At 34.7% G+C, this 18786-nt stretch overlaps 1 protein-coding gene and 2 long non-coding RNA genes across 4 annotated transcripts; 1 reads left to right on the top strand and 2 right to left on the bottom strand.

The window, feature by feature from the left end:
• Positions 1-1608: 1608 nt before the first annotated feature.
• On the top strand, positions 1609-3578 carry LOC148783751 (uncharacterized). Of its 2 annotated transcripts, none has more exons than XR_016045795.1 (2): positions 1609-1933; positions 2896-3578. It is a non-coding gene; the product is annotated as an uncharacterized LOC148783751 (long non-coding RNA). The 2 variants fall into 2 exon arrangements; XR_016045796.1 differs by having other exon boundaries at positions 2077-3578.
• Positions 3579-6156: 2578 nt separating this feature from the next.
• On the bottom strand, positions 6157-7753 carry LOC18432733 (S-type anion channel SLAH3; the record flags this gene model as incomplete). Its single annotated transcript, XM_088872035.1, has 3 exons — positions 6157-6743; positions 6889-6921; positions 7122-7753. Coding segments are annotated over 3 exons (1029 nt in total), but the record flags the coding sequence as incomplete, so codon positions are not given.
• A 537-nt stretch (positions 7754-8290) lies between these two features.
• On the bottom strand, positions 8291-11767 carry LOC148783750 (uncharacterized). The gene is made up of 3 exons (XR_016045794.1): positions 11183-11767; positions 10934-11028; positions 8291-8727 (listed from the first exon to the last, which is right to left on the bottom strand). It is a non-coding gene; the product is annotated as an uncharacterized LOC148783750 (long non-coding RNA).
• Between the last annotated feature and the right edge of the window lie 7019 nt (positions 11768-18786).

Genomic DNA, 18786 nt, shown 5'->3' with positions numbered 1-18786 from the left:
TTTGGAAGTTAGTTTTCTGTAATTTCAATAGTAGAGTGCCATTGTCTTTTAATAAAAATTTTAATTTTACGCTTAATTTCAATGGTAGAGTGCCCTTGTCATGTAGTAATATTTACAAAATTACCTTTACTTAATGATGAAGATATCATAAAAGCTAACTTTTTTTAAACAATAGATTACAAAATTAAAAAATCCATCATTCACAAAATCCATCATTCACAACTCTCTCTATCTTTAATCTTTGTAATTTGAAGGGTTGTGAAGTTTAGATTATCCATATATATATATATATATATATATATATATATATATATATATATATAGGAAAATATCACGCAACTCCTATAGGCGAAAATGAATAGTGATTTCACCTATGCTCATCACCGTCTAAAGTTCATCGCATAGTTACAGTTGTCCGACAGTGTTTCGATTTTTATTTTTTTTCTACAAATCGGAATGATTTGAAATTTGGAGCGTGTGTTCATAAAAAATAGGTAGGCAAAAATAAATAGTGCTTTAACTTATGCTCATCACCGTCCAAAGTTCATCGTATGGTCACAGTTGTCCGGTAGTGTTTAAATTTTCATTTTTTTCTTACAAATCGGAATGATCTAAAATTTGGAGCGTGTATTCATAAAAATAGGAGAATCTAATAAAAATATAAAAAAAAGAAAAAATTCTTCCCAATACCTATAGGCGAAAATAAATAGTGAATTTTGCTTATGCTCATCACCGTCCAAAGTTTATCGCATGATCACGATTGTCTAGTAATGTTTCAATTTTAATTTTTTTATATAAATCAGAATATTATGAAATCTAGAGCATGTGTACATCTTAGTGAGGCGCACCTAATAAAAATATGAAAAAGATATTTTACAAAATATAAATTGACCAAAATGCCTCTGTAATATAGTTTGGTCAATTTATATTTTGTGAATTATTTTTTTATATTTTTATTAGATTTTCCTATTTTTGATGAATACACGTTCCAAATTTTAGATCATTCCAATTTGTAAAAAAAATGAAAAATGAAACACCACTAGACAACTGTGACTGTGCGATGAACTTTGGACGGTGATGAGTATAGGCGAAATTACTGTTCATTTTCGCCTATAGGCTTTGCGTAGTATTTTAATTCGTAAAATATAAATTGACTAAATGCCCCTGAAAATTTACGGGGGTATTTTGGTATATTTATATTTTACGAAATATTTTTTTCATGTTTTTATTAGGCGCCCCTTATTAAGATGTACACACGTTCCAAATTTCAGATCATTCTGATTTATAGAAAATAAATGAAAATTGAAACACTACTAGACAATCGTGACCGTGCAATGAACTTTGGACGATGATGAATATAGACGAAATCACTGTTCATTTTCACTTTTATATATATATATATATATATATATATATATATATATATATATATATATATATAAAAGAGTGATTTCATGCAACCTTGCGCTATAATATGATGCAATGATGTATTCGATTAATGAAAGCCATCAGATCAATTAAAATCCAATGGATATATATATATATAAAAGAGTGATTTCATGCAACCTTGCGCTATAATATGATGCAATGATGTATTCGATTAATGTAAGCCATCAGATCAATTAAAATCCAATGGCTGATGTTAAACTCAAATTTGTTTTTTTTTTTTCCTTTTTGAAATTTAGAAGGACCATTTGAAATTTGAAGTTCAAATCTTCAATGTGGGCAATATGTCCCTAGAATTCCCTCGCTCTGCACCCGTCTCTTCCCTCTCTCTTCCCCTCCCCTCTCTCTCTCCCATTCTCTTTGGACCTAAGAGGAGAAGAACTCCCCACCAAGAGCTCAAGGTTAGGGCACATGTATCCAATGGCTTAAATAAGGGCTGCGCATTTAATGATTTTCCGTGCCCTAGGAACTTCATGCTCAAGGTCAAGTAAGTAAAATATTTGATTTAGGGTTTATTTCTCTGAAGTTTATGGGTACTTTGTAGATTCTTTTTAGAGTTGTTTCACTCTCCAAATATGAGATTTCTTTCTGCCTTCAGTTTTTTATTTTATTTTATTTTTCTTTGTATAGTTCTAGTTTTGTAAATTTGAGGCTTCAGGTAAGTCGCTCGAATTTGTTGGCTCTCAAATTTCCTCTCTCTCTCTCTCTCTCTCAATTTACAGAGTTGTTTCTAAGAATAGGTCCTTCAAGATAATTATTCTTGTGATTGTTCATTAAATTTAATATTTTTGCAAGATTAGGTTAGTTTGGCCCGATCACATACCGTCGATTTTAATAAAGAAGAGTTTACATTGTTTCATGAGCTTGCTCTCTCCCACCTAAACATAAAAAAAAACGGAAAATACAAGAACTACAAAGTCCCCCAAACATGCAAATATATGATTTGGGTTTTTGATCCTAAAGAAACCCCTAAACCTACTATAATGATTTGGGCTGTTGGATTTTTAACAAATAAAAAATAAAAAATGCAAACCAATGATTTTGGTTTTGGAGTTTTTAAGCTAAATAATCCCAATACCTGTACATCAATGATTAACCGGTGACTTATTAGTGAGTTTCAGGGTTTTTTTTTTAAACTTACAAAGTGAAAACCCACTGATAGGTTTTTAAACTTATAAAGTGAAAACCCACTGATAGCTTTTTTGTGATGTTATTGCAAAGTGTAATATCGCTGGCTGTTTGTAACTTTATTTCACACTGGTAAATTGATGCATTTGTAGTCACCTAGGATGTTAACAGTAGAATGGAGCATAAGACATCATGTTATCTAGCCCCGACCACCGATGCCTCAATCCCATTCTCATAGTTCCCATGTCATTGCTACGTGCCTTGCAATGAGTTATGTTTAGTAAATTGTTTTCTTCTCTGGCCATCTTGTAAATTGTGTAGGTATGGATGTATAACCCATACAAAGTGCAATTCATTTTAGTAATGACCGCTATGGATATTAAAGGTGCGGCTTTAAGCAGTGTAAGTGTGCCTATTCACTTTGCATACAAAACAACAGCTTGAAGGTTCCAAGTCTTACATTGACTGAGGACAATGGAAGACACGTGGCTTTGAGTTGAGAGGAGTCATGGGTTCATGAGGAGATTCAAGCTGCCTGACTCTCTCTAAAAATATCCGTTTGTTGTGTCTATTAATGGGGCTATTTTTTCTTAACTATATTTTAGAGTACACTGGAGTTTAAAGATTTAATTAATGGGATTCTTTTTTGAGCAATATTTTGGGAAGTGTTGGTCTTTTTTTTGTTTTGTTTGCAGTATCCTTTCTTTTTTTTGTTTTGTTTTGTTTGTTTGTTTGCAGTATCCTTTTGGTATGAGACAGTTTTGGTATTTTCCGTGGTTGTGGTATACTTTTGGTATGAGACCTTCTTATCCTTTTGGAATGAGACAGTTTTGGTATTTTTTATGTTTGTGGTGTACTTTTGGCATGAGACATTCTTCTTCTGTCTCTAGCTTGCTTGATGTTCTCCCTTGTACATCGAGTGGAGAGAGAGTTTTGGGTTTCAGTTAGCAAGTGTATAAAGTTGTCATGGATAAATGGAACATGGATCGTGACTGTTAATTTGATCACCTGTCTTTCCCTGTGTATAGTATATATGGATTATCAGGATGACATTTCTTGAAGATGAGCAGATCTCATTACATCTTTTGCCAATTCTTTATCATTGCTCCAAATCTCAAAGGGGACAATGGGCAGGAGTTTGTGATCTCATAGAAAGGAACCTCCGTGTGTACCAAATTGTGAAATTCTCTTAATCTAATTCCGGAGATGAAGATGTTCTTTTGTTAAGGTTCCGAGAAAGGCACATTTGGAGGCTGGCATACATTTGAATGCGAAAAAATTGCAGATTGCTACACTTATCGCACCTCTTAACAATGGCAACCCCCTGTCCATCTGAAACCGAAAAGAGATTGTATGAAGTGCTTGCACACCAGAACGGGTACGACACGTTTGCTTTGTGGCATGATCCCAATCTCACAATGGCCACTCCCTGTCCATCTGAAACAGAAAAGAAATTGTACAAAGTGCTTACACACCAGAACAAAAGAGATTGTACAAAGTGCTTACACACTAGAACGGGTACGACACTTTAGCTTTGCAGCATGAGTCCATTCTCACATGGCCACATGCCAAGATATTACTGGGTGAAGCATTTGTGCATAGTAGAACCGCATAATTCTCTCTCTTTCATCTAGCACATTGGATTACCACTCTCTCTCATCTAGGACCATTAGCTCATCTCGCACATTGGATTACCTCTCTCTCTCATCTAGGACCATTAGCTTTGAAAGGTGGTTGATTGATTTGCATGGGCTACCTCTTAAAAGAAAATCCTCTTGAAAAAAAACTCCTACATACTTTTTAAAGCACAAAGCAAGGTCAACTAGTAAATGGACGTGCATGTTTTCTGCTCGACAAATAAGAAAAAAATTAAAAAAACTCAAATTTCAAGTACCCAAATCTCCCTTTTGTTATTCAAGTCTTACCAAATATATTACAAGTCTCGCGCAAGAGTTATCCATAACAAATAGCTTCTCTTTGAAATGGAGTATCTATTAGTAAAAATACATACCAAAAAAAAAAATATAACATTTCCTCACTTTATAGGTCCCCTAAATAAAATAGAATTCATTGCTAGTATATTTCATTCATCCACTATACAACTAGTTCTAAACTATTGGAAATACAAAGCTTGAAAATTGGATAGTAATTAGACTTCCAAAAACAGGGTATGGACCAAGCTAGCTTTCCACGTATGCAAAAATAGAGGGCCCTAAAACGCCCATTAACTGAATTAAGAATGTGGTTCCATTTGAACTTAATTGAGTCAAGCTGCAAAATACCAAAAAGACACATTAAACATAAAAGATTGAGATAGAGACCCATCCACGGCAAACAACATATAATACATGCATTTTCTTTCGGATCGGTACATCTCAAATGACAAAAAGAGAGAGAGAGAATAAGCGTTCGGCCTCTGTATCCAAATTATGAAGCTCAATAAGAAACCCTACATTCAATGTTATCAAAAAGGCACAATCGTTGCAAGTGAATTCCCATCCTTCCAGTCCATTGAAAAAAAAAAAAAAATTAAAAAAAAAGAAAAAAAAGAAGAAAAAAGTAAAAAGAAAAATTAACCTATCTTAATTATGAATAGAAAGTAAATGGTAAAATATTCTTCCCATTGAGGGTTATACAACTAGAATAGCTAATTCCTCATCCTCGTTTTTGTATATGGTCAAATTTATATCACCAAGGATTTTTTTTTTAAAATATTAGCTATCTTAGCACAAAAGCCTAATTTGAATGAGAAAAAAGAAAATAAAAAAGGTCTGTTAATTGCACAAAAAAAGGGAATTAAAAGCCACAAACAAATGACCTGATTTCAACCAAAACACAAATAAGTTATTGTTTTGGGCGATTTCTAGTTTCCTCTGGTTTGTTCTTTTTTTTTTTTTTTGGAGAGAGCACACTCATGGAACAATGGGGATTCTTCTTTGAAACGGATGGATGTAATCAAGTCAAAGCAACCTAATCTTACAAAAATCTAAAGTCCAAAGAGAGCAGGTATTGAACAAACACAAGAACAATTATCTTGAAGGACCTAATCTTAAAGAGACTTCTGTAAATTGAGAGAGAGAGAGAAATGAAGTGTCCAAAAGCTGAAGCATACTTTTGCAAAGAGATGCATAGGCATTGTTGGGTGAACTCTGCACTCCTAGCTTATTTAAACTACAACTAGAAAGTTAACTTCCATCACATTTCAGGAAAAATTAAAAAAGAAAGTCTTAGTCAGCTTGTTTGGGAATTTTGATAAACTTGAAGGATTCTGACCCCCTAACCTCCCTCACCCAATATGTTTCTCGCTAAGTCCAAGCCAACAGTTATGACAGAGTTCCTTATACTTCTCCAAATTTAAATATAATAAGAGTACTTGGTTATAACTATCGATTCATTCAACTATTATATGCTTTTTTTTTTTATTATTAATAAAGTTCTTCACATTTAAAAGAAAAAAAAAAGAGAAAAGACTTTACAGGTTTGAGATAGACGTCTGTTGAGTGTTTGCATGTGTTACAAAGAGCAGGGTGACTGTGTGTATGTGCCTCTGTGAGAGAGAGATAGAGAGTAAAAACAAGCACATTAAGCGTTGCACTAACTCTGATATCTTGTACACTAGTAATGCCGCAACCACTTACATAAGAAGCTTCAGGCATCTCAACAGTCGACATGGCTCTAGATTACAGCAACCAGTCTTACTGAAATATACTCCCATCTCATGTCTTTCCTCTGCAAAACCATGTATAATAAAATCATTCTATTTCCCTCTACCAAAACAACCTCAGCCTCAATCGAAGTTTCAGTTTTAGCAGATGTGAATAGCAGAGCCATGGTTGTCGCCTTTCCTATTAACGCTATCAGGACTGCTTCCAGTATTACTGCAATCGTTTGCCTTGGTATCCTCATGTTTTTTGTGAGAGTGTTTCTTGTGTGGCTTTGACCGGTTACGGAAGATGGCGATGGCAATGTCATTAGGGAGAAGGTCACTAAGGATGAAGCCATGGAAGAGAGTGGTGAGGAGCAATGCAGTAACTATGAGTGATGCAACGAGAGAAAGAATGATGGAGAGGGATTGGGCTATGGGATGTTGGACTTTGTCAGAGTATCGGATGGTAGCTACAGCAGCTTCAGTCATTGGAAATGTATAAGCCCACCATGCCAATGAGAACCTGCCCAACAACAACAAAGAGTGAGCAGGGGGGTCACAGCAAATAATCATAATAGTGGCGCATGATGTAGGAAGAAATAGAGAGTAGAAAAACCAGAAAATATCAATTATGAGAAAATGCAATTGATTTCTCATTCTGAAATTACCTGAATCCTCGAAAGAAATTCAGCCTAACAGCTTGCAATTGACCAATGAAATGAACTTATGAGTAATCCTAAATGGAGCAAAATTTCCTGTGTATCACAGGTGCAAAATGCCTGCTGTGTTACAAGCACAGAGGAGGATCAAAATACCTTACGTGTGTGCCACACACACACATACAAATAAAGGTGGAGAGAGAGAGAGAGAGAGAGAGAGAGAGAGAGAGAGAGAGAGTACCAGTGAACCATCGAGAAAGAGAGCAGTGAAGTAAATGATCTTCGAGAAATAGTCGAAATCCCCCTGGATCTTGGCCCATGCCATAGAAGCAACACTAGGGGCAGCAACAAACAAAAAAAACACCGGATGAAGATCCTTGGGCAATGTCTCATTGGTTGGTAGCCTCTGATACAGAGTCACAAAGAGCACTATATAGTGCGCCAACCCCACAACAAAGAAGAAGGTTGGCCCCTCCTTCAGTCCTAATGAGGCACCCAAAGGAGCACCCACAAAAATTTCCACAATTGAAAGGTGGTTTGAGGGGTTTGCTACCTTAGAAAGCCTACGTTGACCCCCAGACATCCACTGCCCATAGATTTTAAGCTCAAGGATAAAGATGGGTGCCATGAGAACATACCAAATTGAACCATGCAGTTTTCTAGAGAGAGAAGGTGGCATGCCTAGTGCTAGAAACATCAAGGCTATCCATGGGGCAAAAAAGAAGTTTACTCGAAATGGGTGGTAGTATTCTCTCCTAACGGCTTCGATATAGAATAGAAGTTTTAGGATGTAGACTGAGAAGATGACAGCTGTGACTGCTAGAGAGATGCACCAGAGTACTAGGTTGACAGTAAGGTTGATGTGAAGATCGGTGTGAAGTCATGAATGCATCTGATGGTTTCATTGAGGACATTGTGGGTCTATGAGAATTGTTTCCTATTGCTGCTGAATCCTTCAATCCAAATTAGAAACAGGAATAGATGAACAATGTAAGGAAATTATAATAAATAAAATAAAGAGGCTGAAGACATCAGAGCCTCATATAGTTACTACAACAAACCGAGTTCATGTTAACGTATACACCATATGAAACTGAACCCTCCTTAAGGGATTCTGCGGATAAATTTTCCATGCTTCAGGAAAAACAGATTTATATTGTATAATTCTGATTACAGCTTTGATACTGTATTCTACAGAGGAAATGCTTACACAGATACAGATCTGCACATGCACATCCACACACCACAGCATCAAGACACAAATGCACACTACCATTATCCTATTATTAAGGGAATTTATGTTGAGATCTATTTATTTGAGATCTATTTATAGTTCATAATAATTTCTTGTGCCTGACTTAAGTAGAACCTTTCCTTGACCAAGTTGTTAATTGTTTTTAGGAAGCGGATAGTATCAACGTGAACACAGCCATGTCACTTAATTTGACCTTTTAAAGCAAGAGTTTCATGACCAATCTTATGCAATAAGGACAACAGGAGAAAACATTTCACAAACTCATATTCAACACACATGAATATGATACCCAGATTGGACTGACACCATTAACATGTTTCTTGACGACGAATGTCGGATCTGTTGAATTTAAATTTACAATCAATATGTGTGAATCATTTCATGCCAAACTGGCCTTACTTCTGCCAAATTAAGGTCTGCTGAAGAATGGGCTCTAGCAGTGCTTCTTGGTTGGAAGGGATGGTCAAAGTCAGCATTTCCATTGTCGAAGCCAGCTATTAAATCTGATGCAATTGTTTTAAAGAGCGCAGGTAGCTCCACATCAGATTCCAGGGTTCCTGAACAGGCATAACCAGCAGGCCGCATGACGGCTCCTAAACAGTATAAAAAATCTTTATTTTAAAAACTTCATCTACGATGACCAAAATAAATAATTGTGATGATCGCGGGATAATTGTTTCACATCCAGAACAAGTCTCGACAGTCATACATAAGAACATGAAGAAAAGAAAGAATGTCATAAATAATGTGATAGCCCCACATATCTGACCATTATTATCAAATGATCAACAAATTAACAGACTCTAGGTAAAATACAAGATGGACATAACAGTGTCTGTTAATCAGTAGATAATGCTACCGAATATAACAGTCATACTATAAGCAATACTGAACATGTGCGATATTCTTATATGGGTGAATAGGTCTTCCATCAACAGAATTGCTTCAAAATTGTGTAACTTAAACTAAAAAATTTAAGAAATAAAATAGAAAGGATAATATGTGTTTTGACTATGTTGTGAACGTTGAGAATGACCTACATGGGTTGAATAGTTCTTCCATCAACAAAATTGCTTCAAAATTGTGTAACTTATCCTAACTTATTACAAAATAGAATAGAAAGGATAATATGTATTTTGACTAGGTTGTGAACCCAACAAATGACCATGGTGCCTGTCTAGAAAAATTTTTGTGAAGACAACAGACATTCACTTAACAGGGCACTTTCCACAAGCTATTCACAATTCCAAAAGTTATCACCTATTCTAAAATTCCTAATGCTAGCTTCCTGAGTGGACAATAACAAACAAAATTAGCCAAAGCTCATGCGCATCTGGAGCTATCAGCACATCTTACTTTGATTAAAATAATATTGTTGGCATGACATAATTTCGTAACTGAGTTATTAATTTTTGGGTATATATGGTAGCTGAGTTGTTGTTTGCAGCATTTTGTGTATTCTGAATAGCTCGAAGGCAAAGAGCTGTGCGTGTAATATCTCCCAAAACAAGAAGTGATACCAATGTGCAGTCAAGTCACATATTTCCTGTGTATTAGCTAGTATTGTCCTCCTCTTGCATCCTAATCTTTCTAGCGACATCTCTTGGTACATTATAAGAGAGTAGCTACGTACAAGTCATATTATATCAGACTTAACCTCCTTTTACTATGTCATGAATTCAATCTCTTCATTCTCTTGTTCATTCTGACATCCAAAAAGAGTAGGATCTCTATTCTACAAAAGGTCCATAACTTGCACTCTTGTCACTCCTTTGTCTTCAGGATAATCATAACATTTTCTATACCTATTTAGCGCAAAAAAAATAAAATAAAATAAGGAAAAAAACTACATGTTTCCAATCATATGTTTTAGTGATGCATATTCTATTCTCCCACAAATCTCTATATAGATGATGATTTTATCATCTCGGAAAATTATTATTATTTCTGAAAGTTAGTTAAATCAAGAACTCGATATTCAAAGGGGTCGGCTGCTTCTGAGAAGTTGGCCAAACCCTTCTTATCTAACATCACCTGGCTTCAGCTAAAGCTACAAGCCTTTTATTTCTTTAAAAAAGAAGATAATACATCTATCATTCTAATACTTCAACTTTGCAAGCAAGTCAGTTTAGGTTTATGAGTTGAGGAGTGCTAAGATATGTCAAGTGATGACGAGGGACAAATCAGAAGACTAAGGAGTTGGCCAAGTTCATTTTCATGAACTGGATGATATGACACCAATCTCCAGTTGTGCAGTCTGTCTGATGAAACCAGAGAAACATGAAGAAAATGTGAGAGATGGTAAGAATGGACCTAAGGTCCAAAACCAGCACCTTGTTGATGTCAACTAACTTTTTCCTTTTCTCATTATCCTATCCTGCAGCCAAACATAAATCTGCTATTCTGTACATCTAAAATGGAAAACCAACTACCTATAGAATTATCGACATACCAGCCACACATTGATATGAAACTCTACGTGATCTTAGCCAAAAGCAGCAATTCATGCACCATGGAAGGAGTTCAACAATATCCATCTCCATTTTCTTTTTTTTTCACAACTCTATGAGTTTACAAGTGGCACTCACTCATAGTCCTACAATCCTTACCTATCTTACCGATTAATCATTCAGTTACTTTATAGCTCTATGAAAGCCCATAACTACAAAGAATTTCAGTACAAATCAACAGCATGAAGATGGACAGACAGTGGAAAAGAAAAATGTGGTTCTTAGGAACATTCACAAAGGAAGCAAAACGACGAATAAATTCAAAAGAAAATAAATATGCCACACGTACTCTGATCAGAGTCCACAATTATCCTCTCCTTAACAATGTATTGAGAAAGAATGCTCATAATGGAGATATGAGAGGACAATGCTTATGTCGAATTCCTGTGTAGCGTGATAAACATGAGCAAAGAGACCATAAATATAAATTGAACAGATTAGAATTCAATAAATAAAAAAATAAATACATTGGTGTGGTGCATGAATGTTGTTTTATTTTATACAAAAATATAAGAAACATTAGTTCAAGAAAGTTTACTTTATGATTAAACAAGCATCCTTCATATGTGAGCTTGACAGCACGGTTCCCACAAGAGTATCAAGGAATATGAAATTCACAGAGTGTTTGAGATGCTGATTGCTACATGGACGATTAGACAAACATTAAATGGAAAAACAACTCTCTCTCTTTCAGAAAATGATGTGTCATCCAATTGGAAATTGGCAGCAGAGAGAGATGCTTTTCATTTCCATAAATGAATTGCCAAAACATGGCTGAAACTAGTGGAATGCATATCGCTAAGAGAAAATATAGTTGAATCAGCTTAGATTTACTGTAATTAATATTTTCCGAATTGCTTTCTCCTGGATTGGGAAAAAACAAAAGAAGTTGACTTTAAACCTGAAAAATCTAATCAACTTTGAAACAAAAAAAAAATGAAAAGAAAAAACAGGAAAGCAATTTAACAAAAAAGAAAAACCAAAAAGGTGCTTGATCCAAATCAATAATAGTCAGTCCTATTTGCTGGGTATTGAAAATACTTATTTAAATATATTTGGGAAGAGAAAACAGAGAAACGCGCGTCTCTCGTATGCTTCGTGCTTACTTCACAAATGAAACACAATTTAATATAATAATATAATAACTAATAAAATATATAAACAAAAATTATTTAACCGCGATGGAATAGGTTGCATTCTTTCACGCCACAAAGAGTTGGCAAACAATCAATTGATTGACTCACCGTTAGATAGTGTGACTCCGACCACGTAAAGAGTCTTGGCCCGAGAGGATTACTCCGGCAAGGCCCGAGTAATTCGGTCAATTAGTGTTAGAACTGTAGAAAAAAAGGGTTACAAATTTATAAAAAATATAAAAAATTCTAAAACATTAAGAAATGTACGTTTAAAATAATATTAAATAAAAACATTATTTCATATAAATGTCTTTTACTCACCTAAAAAAACATTTTGTCAGGTAAATGTCTTTTACTCGCCTAAAAAAAACATTTTAAAATGATATTAAAACAATAGTAAAAAAATAAAATTTAAAAAATCAACTTTCGATTGAGAATATTTTTAAAGGGCAAGCTTTTTATGCTTCCTTTGCTGCATAAAACTTGTATATTTCCCCTATCCAACGGTCCATTCTGAATGGACGGTTGAGATAGCCCCCACTCATGCTATCATGCTATTAAAGTATTTTATTTTTAATTTTTTTCTACACATCCTTTTGATACCATATTTTGGATATCCACTCTTCTCTTAAACTCACACTCGTAAATGACCAAAATACCCTCGAAAGCTTCAATGGCATTTTTGTTATTATATTTTATCGAAAATTTATTTTAATATTTTTTTTTTAAGTGCGTCCTATTGAGAAAATTGAGCATTTGTTACGTACCAAAATATTTTTCCATAGAATTTGTAAAAAAAAATTCAAAATAAAATACTCCGAGGTGTTGGATCTAGATCAAACAACCAATGACTCACTTGATCTAAATTAAATGGCTCGATGAAGGGAGGGATATATGTCTTCTATGTTTGAGGAGAAGTATGAAACATTTCCCATTTCAAAATACTCTAAAAAAAGATAAAAAAATATAAAATTAAAGTACTTCCTAATCTTTTAGAAAATATAAAAAAAAGGGAAATAATATTGTGAGACCTTCCCACATTCATGTGTGTAGGATCGTAATGGATCATCATTAAATTTGTCACAGATCTCTAAAAGAATCAAATCCCACACCAATGTGATAACTTTTTTAGATATCTATGTCAAATTTAATGGTGATCATTTGAGATCCTACACACATGGATGTGAGAAGGTCTCATAATATCAATACTCATATCAAAAACATGTCCCAAATAAACTTTTTATTTTTTTAAAAAAATTATTACTTTTTTAAAATTCTTTTTAATATCCCAAAGTAGACGCCCAACTCGGGACAACTCAGGGCTCACACTGGATTGACTTAACCATATTTTGGAGCAACGTATCGCTGTTGTACTCTCTTAAAAACGCAATAAAATCGAAAAAAACAAAACACCAATATGATTACGGATTAGAACCATGACAAGAAGAAAATCAATCTTTTAAATGAAAGGCAAGTCAAAGAGACCAGCCACCAGTTAAGTACCAGCCTGTACATACCACATCTCGAAGCTACTAAAATTAGCAAAGAAAAATGTATATGTACTACTTAGAACGCACTATTTTGGACCCCACCTCTCGATGTTATGTCAGGGTTGGTTATGTACCCATCGCAAAAAAATGTGGCACTTCATCTGCATGTTGTTCCACTATTTACCTGCAATTGTGATGTGAAATTTGACAATTTGAAATACGAATTCAATTTTGAGTCTAATGATTGGGATAATTTTTACCCACTTTTAGAGTACCTACGATATACCAAAATCTTATTTATATTTAGAAATTACCAAAGACGGATTTTATATAGGAAAAATTGCAAATAAATCCCCCAAAATGGATTCTTTACGCATTTTACCTCACTCAACTTTTCCTAGAAACTTCCCACAAAAAAAAAAAAAAATCATGTTTCCTATCAAATATCCCCTATACAAAAAGTTAAATTTTTTTTTTTTTTTGTTGACAAAAATACTATTCCTTCATATAACAAATCATTTTCGGATCCCAATAAAAGGAAACACCGGACTGCATTTGTACGACGCCGGATTGCTCACTTCAAAATGCCGGACTGCATTTGTATGATGCCGGATTGCTCACTTCAAAAAGCCGGACCGCTACTTCAAAATACCAAATTGCCTTTCAAATTGCTGGATCGCCATATCAAAACACGTGATTGCCTCTTCAAAATGCCGGACCGCAACTTCAAAACGTCGGACTGCCCATTCCAGTAAAAAATAATAGCCGGACCGCCAACATGAAACGCCACATCGCTACCATGAAACGCCGGATTGGCACCATGAAACACCGGACCAGCTATTCCAGCAAAAATAATCATCGGACTGCCTGTTCAAAATGCCGAACCGCCCTCTCTAACGAAAATAATTTGTTAGGTAAGGGAATGGTATTTTTGTCTAAAAAACATGGACTTTTGTATGGGCGTATTTGCTAGGTAAGATTGGGTGAGGTAAAGTGCGTTAAAAGTTGATTTTGGGGTTTTTTTTTTTTTTTGTTGCAATTTTCCCTTTTATACGAAAAACACTCACTTTTCAACACCTATATGCGAAGTAAACAGTATTTTTGCCCCATGCAACGGACATAATGCAGTTTAATGTAAAAAATCGATCCCCAACGCAATGGACGTAGTAGGCCCGTGGCGATTGATTTTTCCCAACCGTCCAAAATATGAGAAATTTTGCCAAAGAGAGAGAGATAAACAGAGCGTGCATGTGCGGCTTCAAATGGCGACAATGTTGGCCAGTTTAACATCATTTCATTCCAAGAAGCTTCATATCCTACCCACTTTAAATTTAAATTAATTAAATACCCACCTCCTCAACAGTGTTCATCACCAGGCACATTAATTATTAATTTTATTTATAATTTACAACCATTTCTTAGGAAAGCTCTACAAATTAATATATACGAACACACTGATGCTCCATTTCAAGGAAATTGAAGGTCTTAAGGAGGGTTGAAGGAAGATGGATAAGTTATTTAATTGGCCATTTCAATTGTGTGGGCGCATTAAACCTGTTTTTGCCACCCAAGCAAGGAGAGGATGATTCAGAGTCAGATAGGGCCTCCTCCAACATCACCTAATTCAATCCAATTCCGCTTCCACTCCTTTTTTAAAGCGATCCTTGCTTGCCATACATACAAGGGGTTGATAAATTCACTATTTTGATGGGGATAATTTTTTTTAATTTTTTTGGCTGCTTCTTCAAGGGTTCAAGATAGATGGGTCCTATCCTTGATGAAAGTGATTCAGAAGAGTCTGCAACTTTATATAAATTATAATCAATTAATTTGATGTCATGGTGAGGGGGGCCACACAAAGTTGTGGATGGGTTCTCACTGAACTATAGAAACCCTGATACTAAGGCAAGGCTATTATTGCTTTTCTCCATTTGTCATCCACCATAGCTGTACATCTTGACTATCGGGAAGGGGCTGGGCTGTTGTGGTAGCACCCCCAATATGTGTAGATGGTATAAGACCAAGGGACTAAAGATAGGACTTTAAAATTTTTTGTTGTATTAAAATAAAAAGTTTTAAGTAGACAAAACTTTCTTAAAAGACAATTAAGAATAGATTCTAACTCACAAGCTAGACTTATACACATTTTGAATAATTTAAAATTCGACTCCACTAGGTTCTTTTTCCTAAAATACAAATAAATTCAATATAATATCTAAATACACAAAAGCTTGTTTCTAATACACATTACATGACATATACACAAAAATTTTCATTCTTTCACAATTACATTGTGACTTCTTCTTCAATGTTCATCCTCAACAAATGCCATGATATATTCCATGGACCATATACACATAATAAACATGGTCAGGATTAGCCAATGACAACACCAACTTGCATAACACATAAATATAGTAAATGAGTATGCAAACATAGGAGAAGCCATGGTCGAACCCTTTATGCCCGGGTCTTAATCGGGCCTCTTAAGGACTTAATTTTATCCTAAGGATTAGTGCAAGAGTGATTTAATTATCACAAGGGGATTTTATCTATGAGAAGCTCAAACATCTTTAGAAACGTTGGTGAGTGTGGCCATTAAAGGCCTTATGAGTGTTTGTAAAATGAATTGATATAGTGGAACATGAACTTAATAGGAGTGTTGTCTCTTGTGAACTATACTACACAAACAATGTTCGCTGATATTAGATTGTATTTGACGTGATAGGTCAGTCTGGTTGGAAAAAACCTATATTACCTGGGCATAAAAAACTCTCTGATAAGTGTTCTAATAAGTCATCCCTTAATGATGTTGGAGTATACCCGAATGAGTGAGTTGATAGACTATGTGACCTTTGTGTGTGATGGTGGCTTTCAGAGACGGGGGCCAAAGCTCCATTCATAGACCATCACACGACGTGCATAATGATAGCTGTTTTGGAGAAAGCAAACCACCTTTTAGGATGAAGCTTATGCATGTGTGAGAGATACCCCTATGAGTCATAAGAGTTATGGTCGCATCAGATCTAGGTGACCATGACATGTCTCTAGGAGAGAACCTGAAATCCACAAAACTGGGATTACGACCCATTGGCTCATCGGCCAGGCTTTGACATACCACTAATGAGCCCCTGCATGGACTGTGGGTCATAAGAAACACTTGGTCAGTTGATAAAGCAAGTGTGGATCGTAGTCCACAGTTGAAGGGGGAATATCCCAAATGTTTATTCCTAGACCATATCGATCCTTATCCTATCTAGTGAATTTAACTTTGTTTATTTGATGATATTATGATTTTAAAATTATTATTTGAATTTTTATAGATCTATTGATATTTTATTTATAAAATTTGGATGTATAAAAACAGAGATATTGATTTTTTTTAATGTTTTAATTATTAAAATATTTTATTAATTTTTAGAAAATATTTAAAAAGCAATGGGAGCCTATTGTGCATGTGGGTCCACCATGCCCTAAGTTGGTGGGGCTCACATAGCCCCCTTTTGGGTGGTGCGCCCCACTTTTAGGAGGCTTTCCTGTTTTATAGGGGTTGAAGTTGATAAGAGTAATAACTTTGACTTGGAGGCCAAGTTATTATGAGATTTGGAAATGTGATTTATCTTGAGAAAGATTTGAATGAATATTTTAGAAAGCATGATAAGATTTTGTGCATATTTTTTGATAAAGCACAACATTATGATTAGTATTATTTTATTTCATTTATATTGATGGGATAATGGTCAATAGCAAGAGGGGGATAAGTATTCTAGCACCTTCCGTAGCATGTTGATAGCCCATCTATGGAATGGATGGCTCAAATATCTCATCTCTCAAGTCACCCATGATCAATGGTTCATATTCAATCCACAAGAATAGACAAGCCATAGAAATCCTAAAAACACCCAAAAATCCTATTTTTGCACTATAAAAGGACCCCTTGCCCCATAATTCTCTACACCAAAAACTTTCTATCTCTCTCTTTCTCTCTTATCCATCTAAGGGGCATGCCCCACTTTAGAAATTCTCTTTTCATCTGGGAAATCTCTCTCTCAAGAAAGCGTAAAGGGTAATTCCGCACTCTCTCCACCTCTTGGATCTCTCTCTCCCACATTGTGAAAATGGGCTAAGGGTTTAGGCTATAGAGTTATTCTCTCTCCCATCTCTCAACTATGGATTTATGGCTAAGGGTTTTAGGGTATAGCAAATAAAGAATCCATCCCTCTCAAACTAGGTTGCTAAGAGATTTCACCTAAGGTTTGAGTTTGTGATCAAAAGGGTTCACGTTCCATTGGCGTGGCTTATCCAAACTTGTTTTCCCGATTGATATTGAAGGTTAACCATTGGATCACACACCATCAGAAGATGGTGACTCGGTGTGGGGTATAAGAAGTCTAGTTGAGGTAATCTTCAATACACTCTTTTTGTTTTTTCCATATTTATTTATTATATATTTTATTCCCAAGCATAGGTTGTGTCTTTTCTTTTGTTAATGACAAGTATGGCTTGAGTGGCTTCAAGTTTTTGAGATCTTATTGTATTATTTTATTTTATTTTATTTGGAGTTATTCTATTGTAAAACGACTTCTTGTGAGTGATCTAGACCATGAAGAAAAGAAAATAATTGAAAAAGAAAAAAATATATTATATATTTCGGCAGATCACACGTGTCCTTTCAATGCTATTGAAACTTAATACCATTAGTAGTTTTTTCTCTTTATTTAAGTCTATATCTACCTTGAGAATGAGATATAAGAAAACTAATGACCTTTGTGGTAAACTAATATACCTCCGGTTGAGAAATATTGGAATATTCAATCACCGAAAATGCACTCTACATAATGGGTATTCTAGGCTATTTTAGAACAGTGATATGAAGAAGATAATGATGTATTTTTCTATTTCATACTCAGTGATAATGTGTGTATTTGAAAGTAGGATCTACCTGCAAAATTTCAATGGAAGATCCTAAGGATTGAAAGTTATGGACTCATCAATAAAGGGTATCAGTTTTGACCCTACAAAATCTAGGAACTGTCTATTGAGTTATGTGATTTTGTACACCAATCATATGATCTTTATTTTAGCTGAAATTTTACTGTAACTCATCAAATTGTCTTTGCTTTCAAATAAAATTAGTTTCATCAATGAATTAGTTGTAATTTGAAAGATATGATCAATTTATTGAAAGGTATGCAAGTAATATTTTCTGCAACGAAAAATTATTTTAATGACTTAGAAGTCATGATTTTATTTCTATTCTTAATATAATGTTTTATGCCTACACTTGGTTTTTAAACTTTCATCTTAAATCTAGTTTCTAATGAAATTTATTGGAGAGATAAATATCGATGAAAATAGAGGAATAAAAATTTTGGATTGAAAAGAGGTCATCCTGAATTTTCTGCAATTTGATATGTTCTTCATTGAGACATGAATAGCTACATTTATGAAGCTTACTTAATAGAGTGATATGAGCCATGTGGAAACATATGTGTTACCATTATGTGTCTACTTTG

The sequence above is a fragment of the Amborella trichopoda genome, chromosome 1 (genome assembly GCF_054954075.1).
Source record: "Amborella trichopoda isolate Santa Cruz 75 chromosome 1, AtrichopodaSantaCruz75HAP2 v2.0, whole genome shotgun sequence".
Lineage (NCBI taxonomy): Eukaryota > Viridiplantae > Streptophyta > Magnoliopsida > Amborellales > Amborellaceae > Amborella > Amborella trichopoda.
Note: the sequence above shows the minus strand (reverse complement) of the source record. Positions and strands in the feature narration are given on the sequence as shown.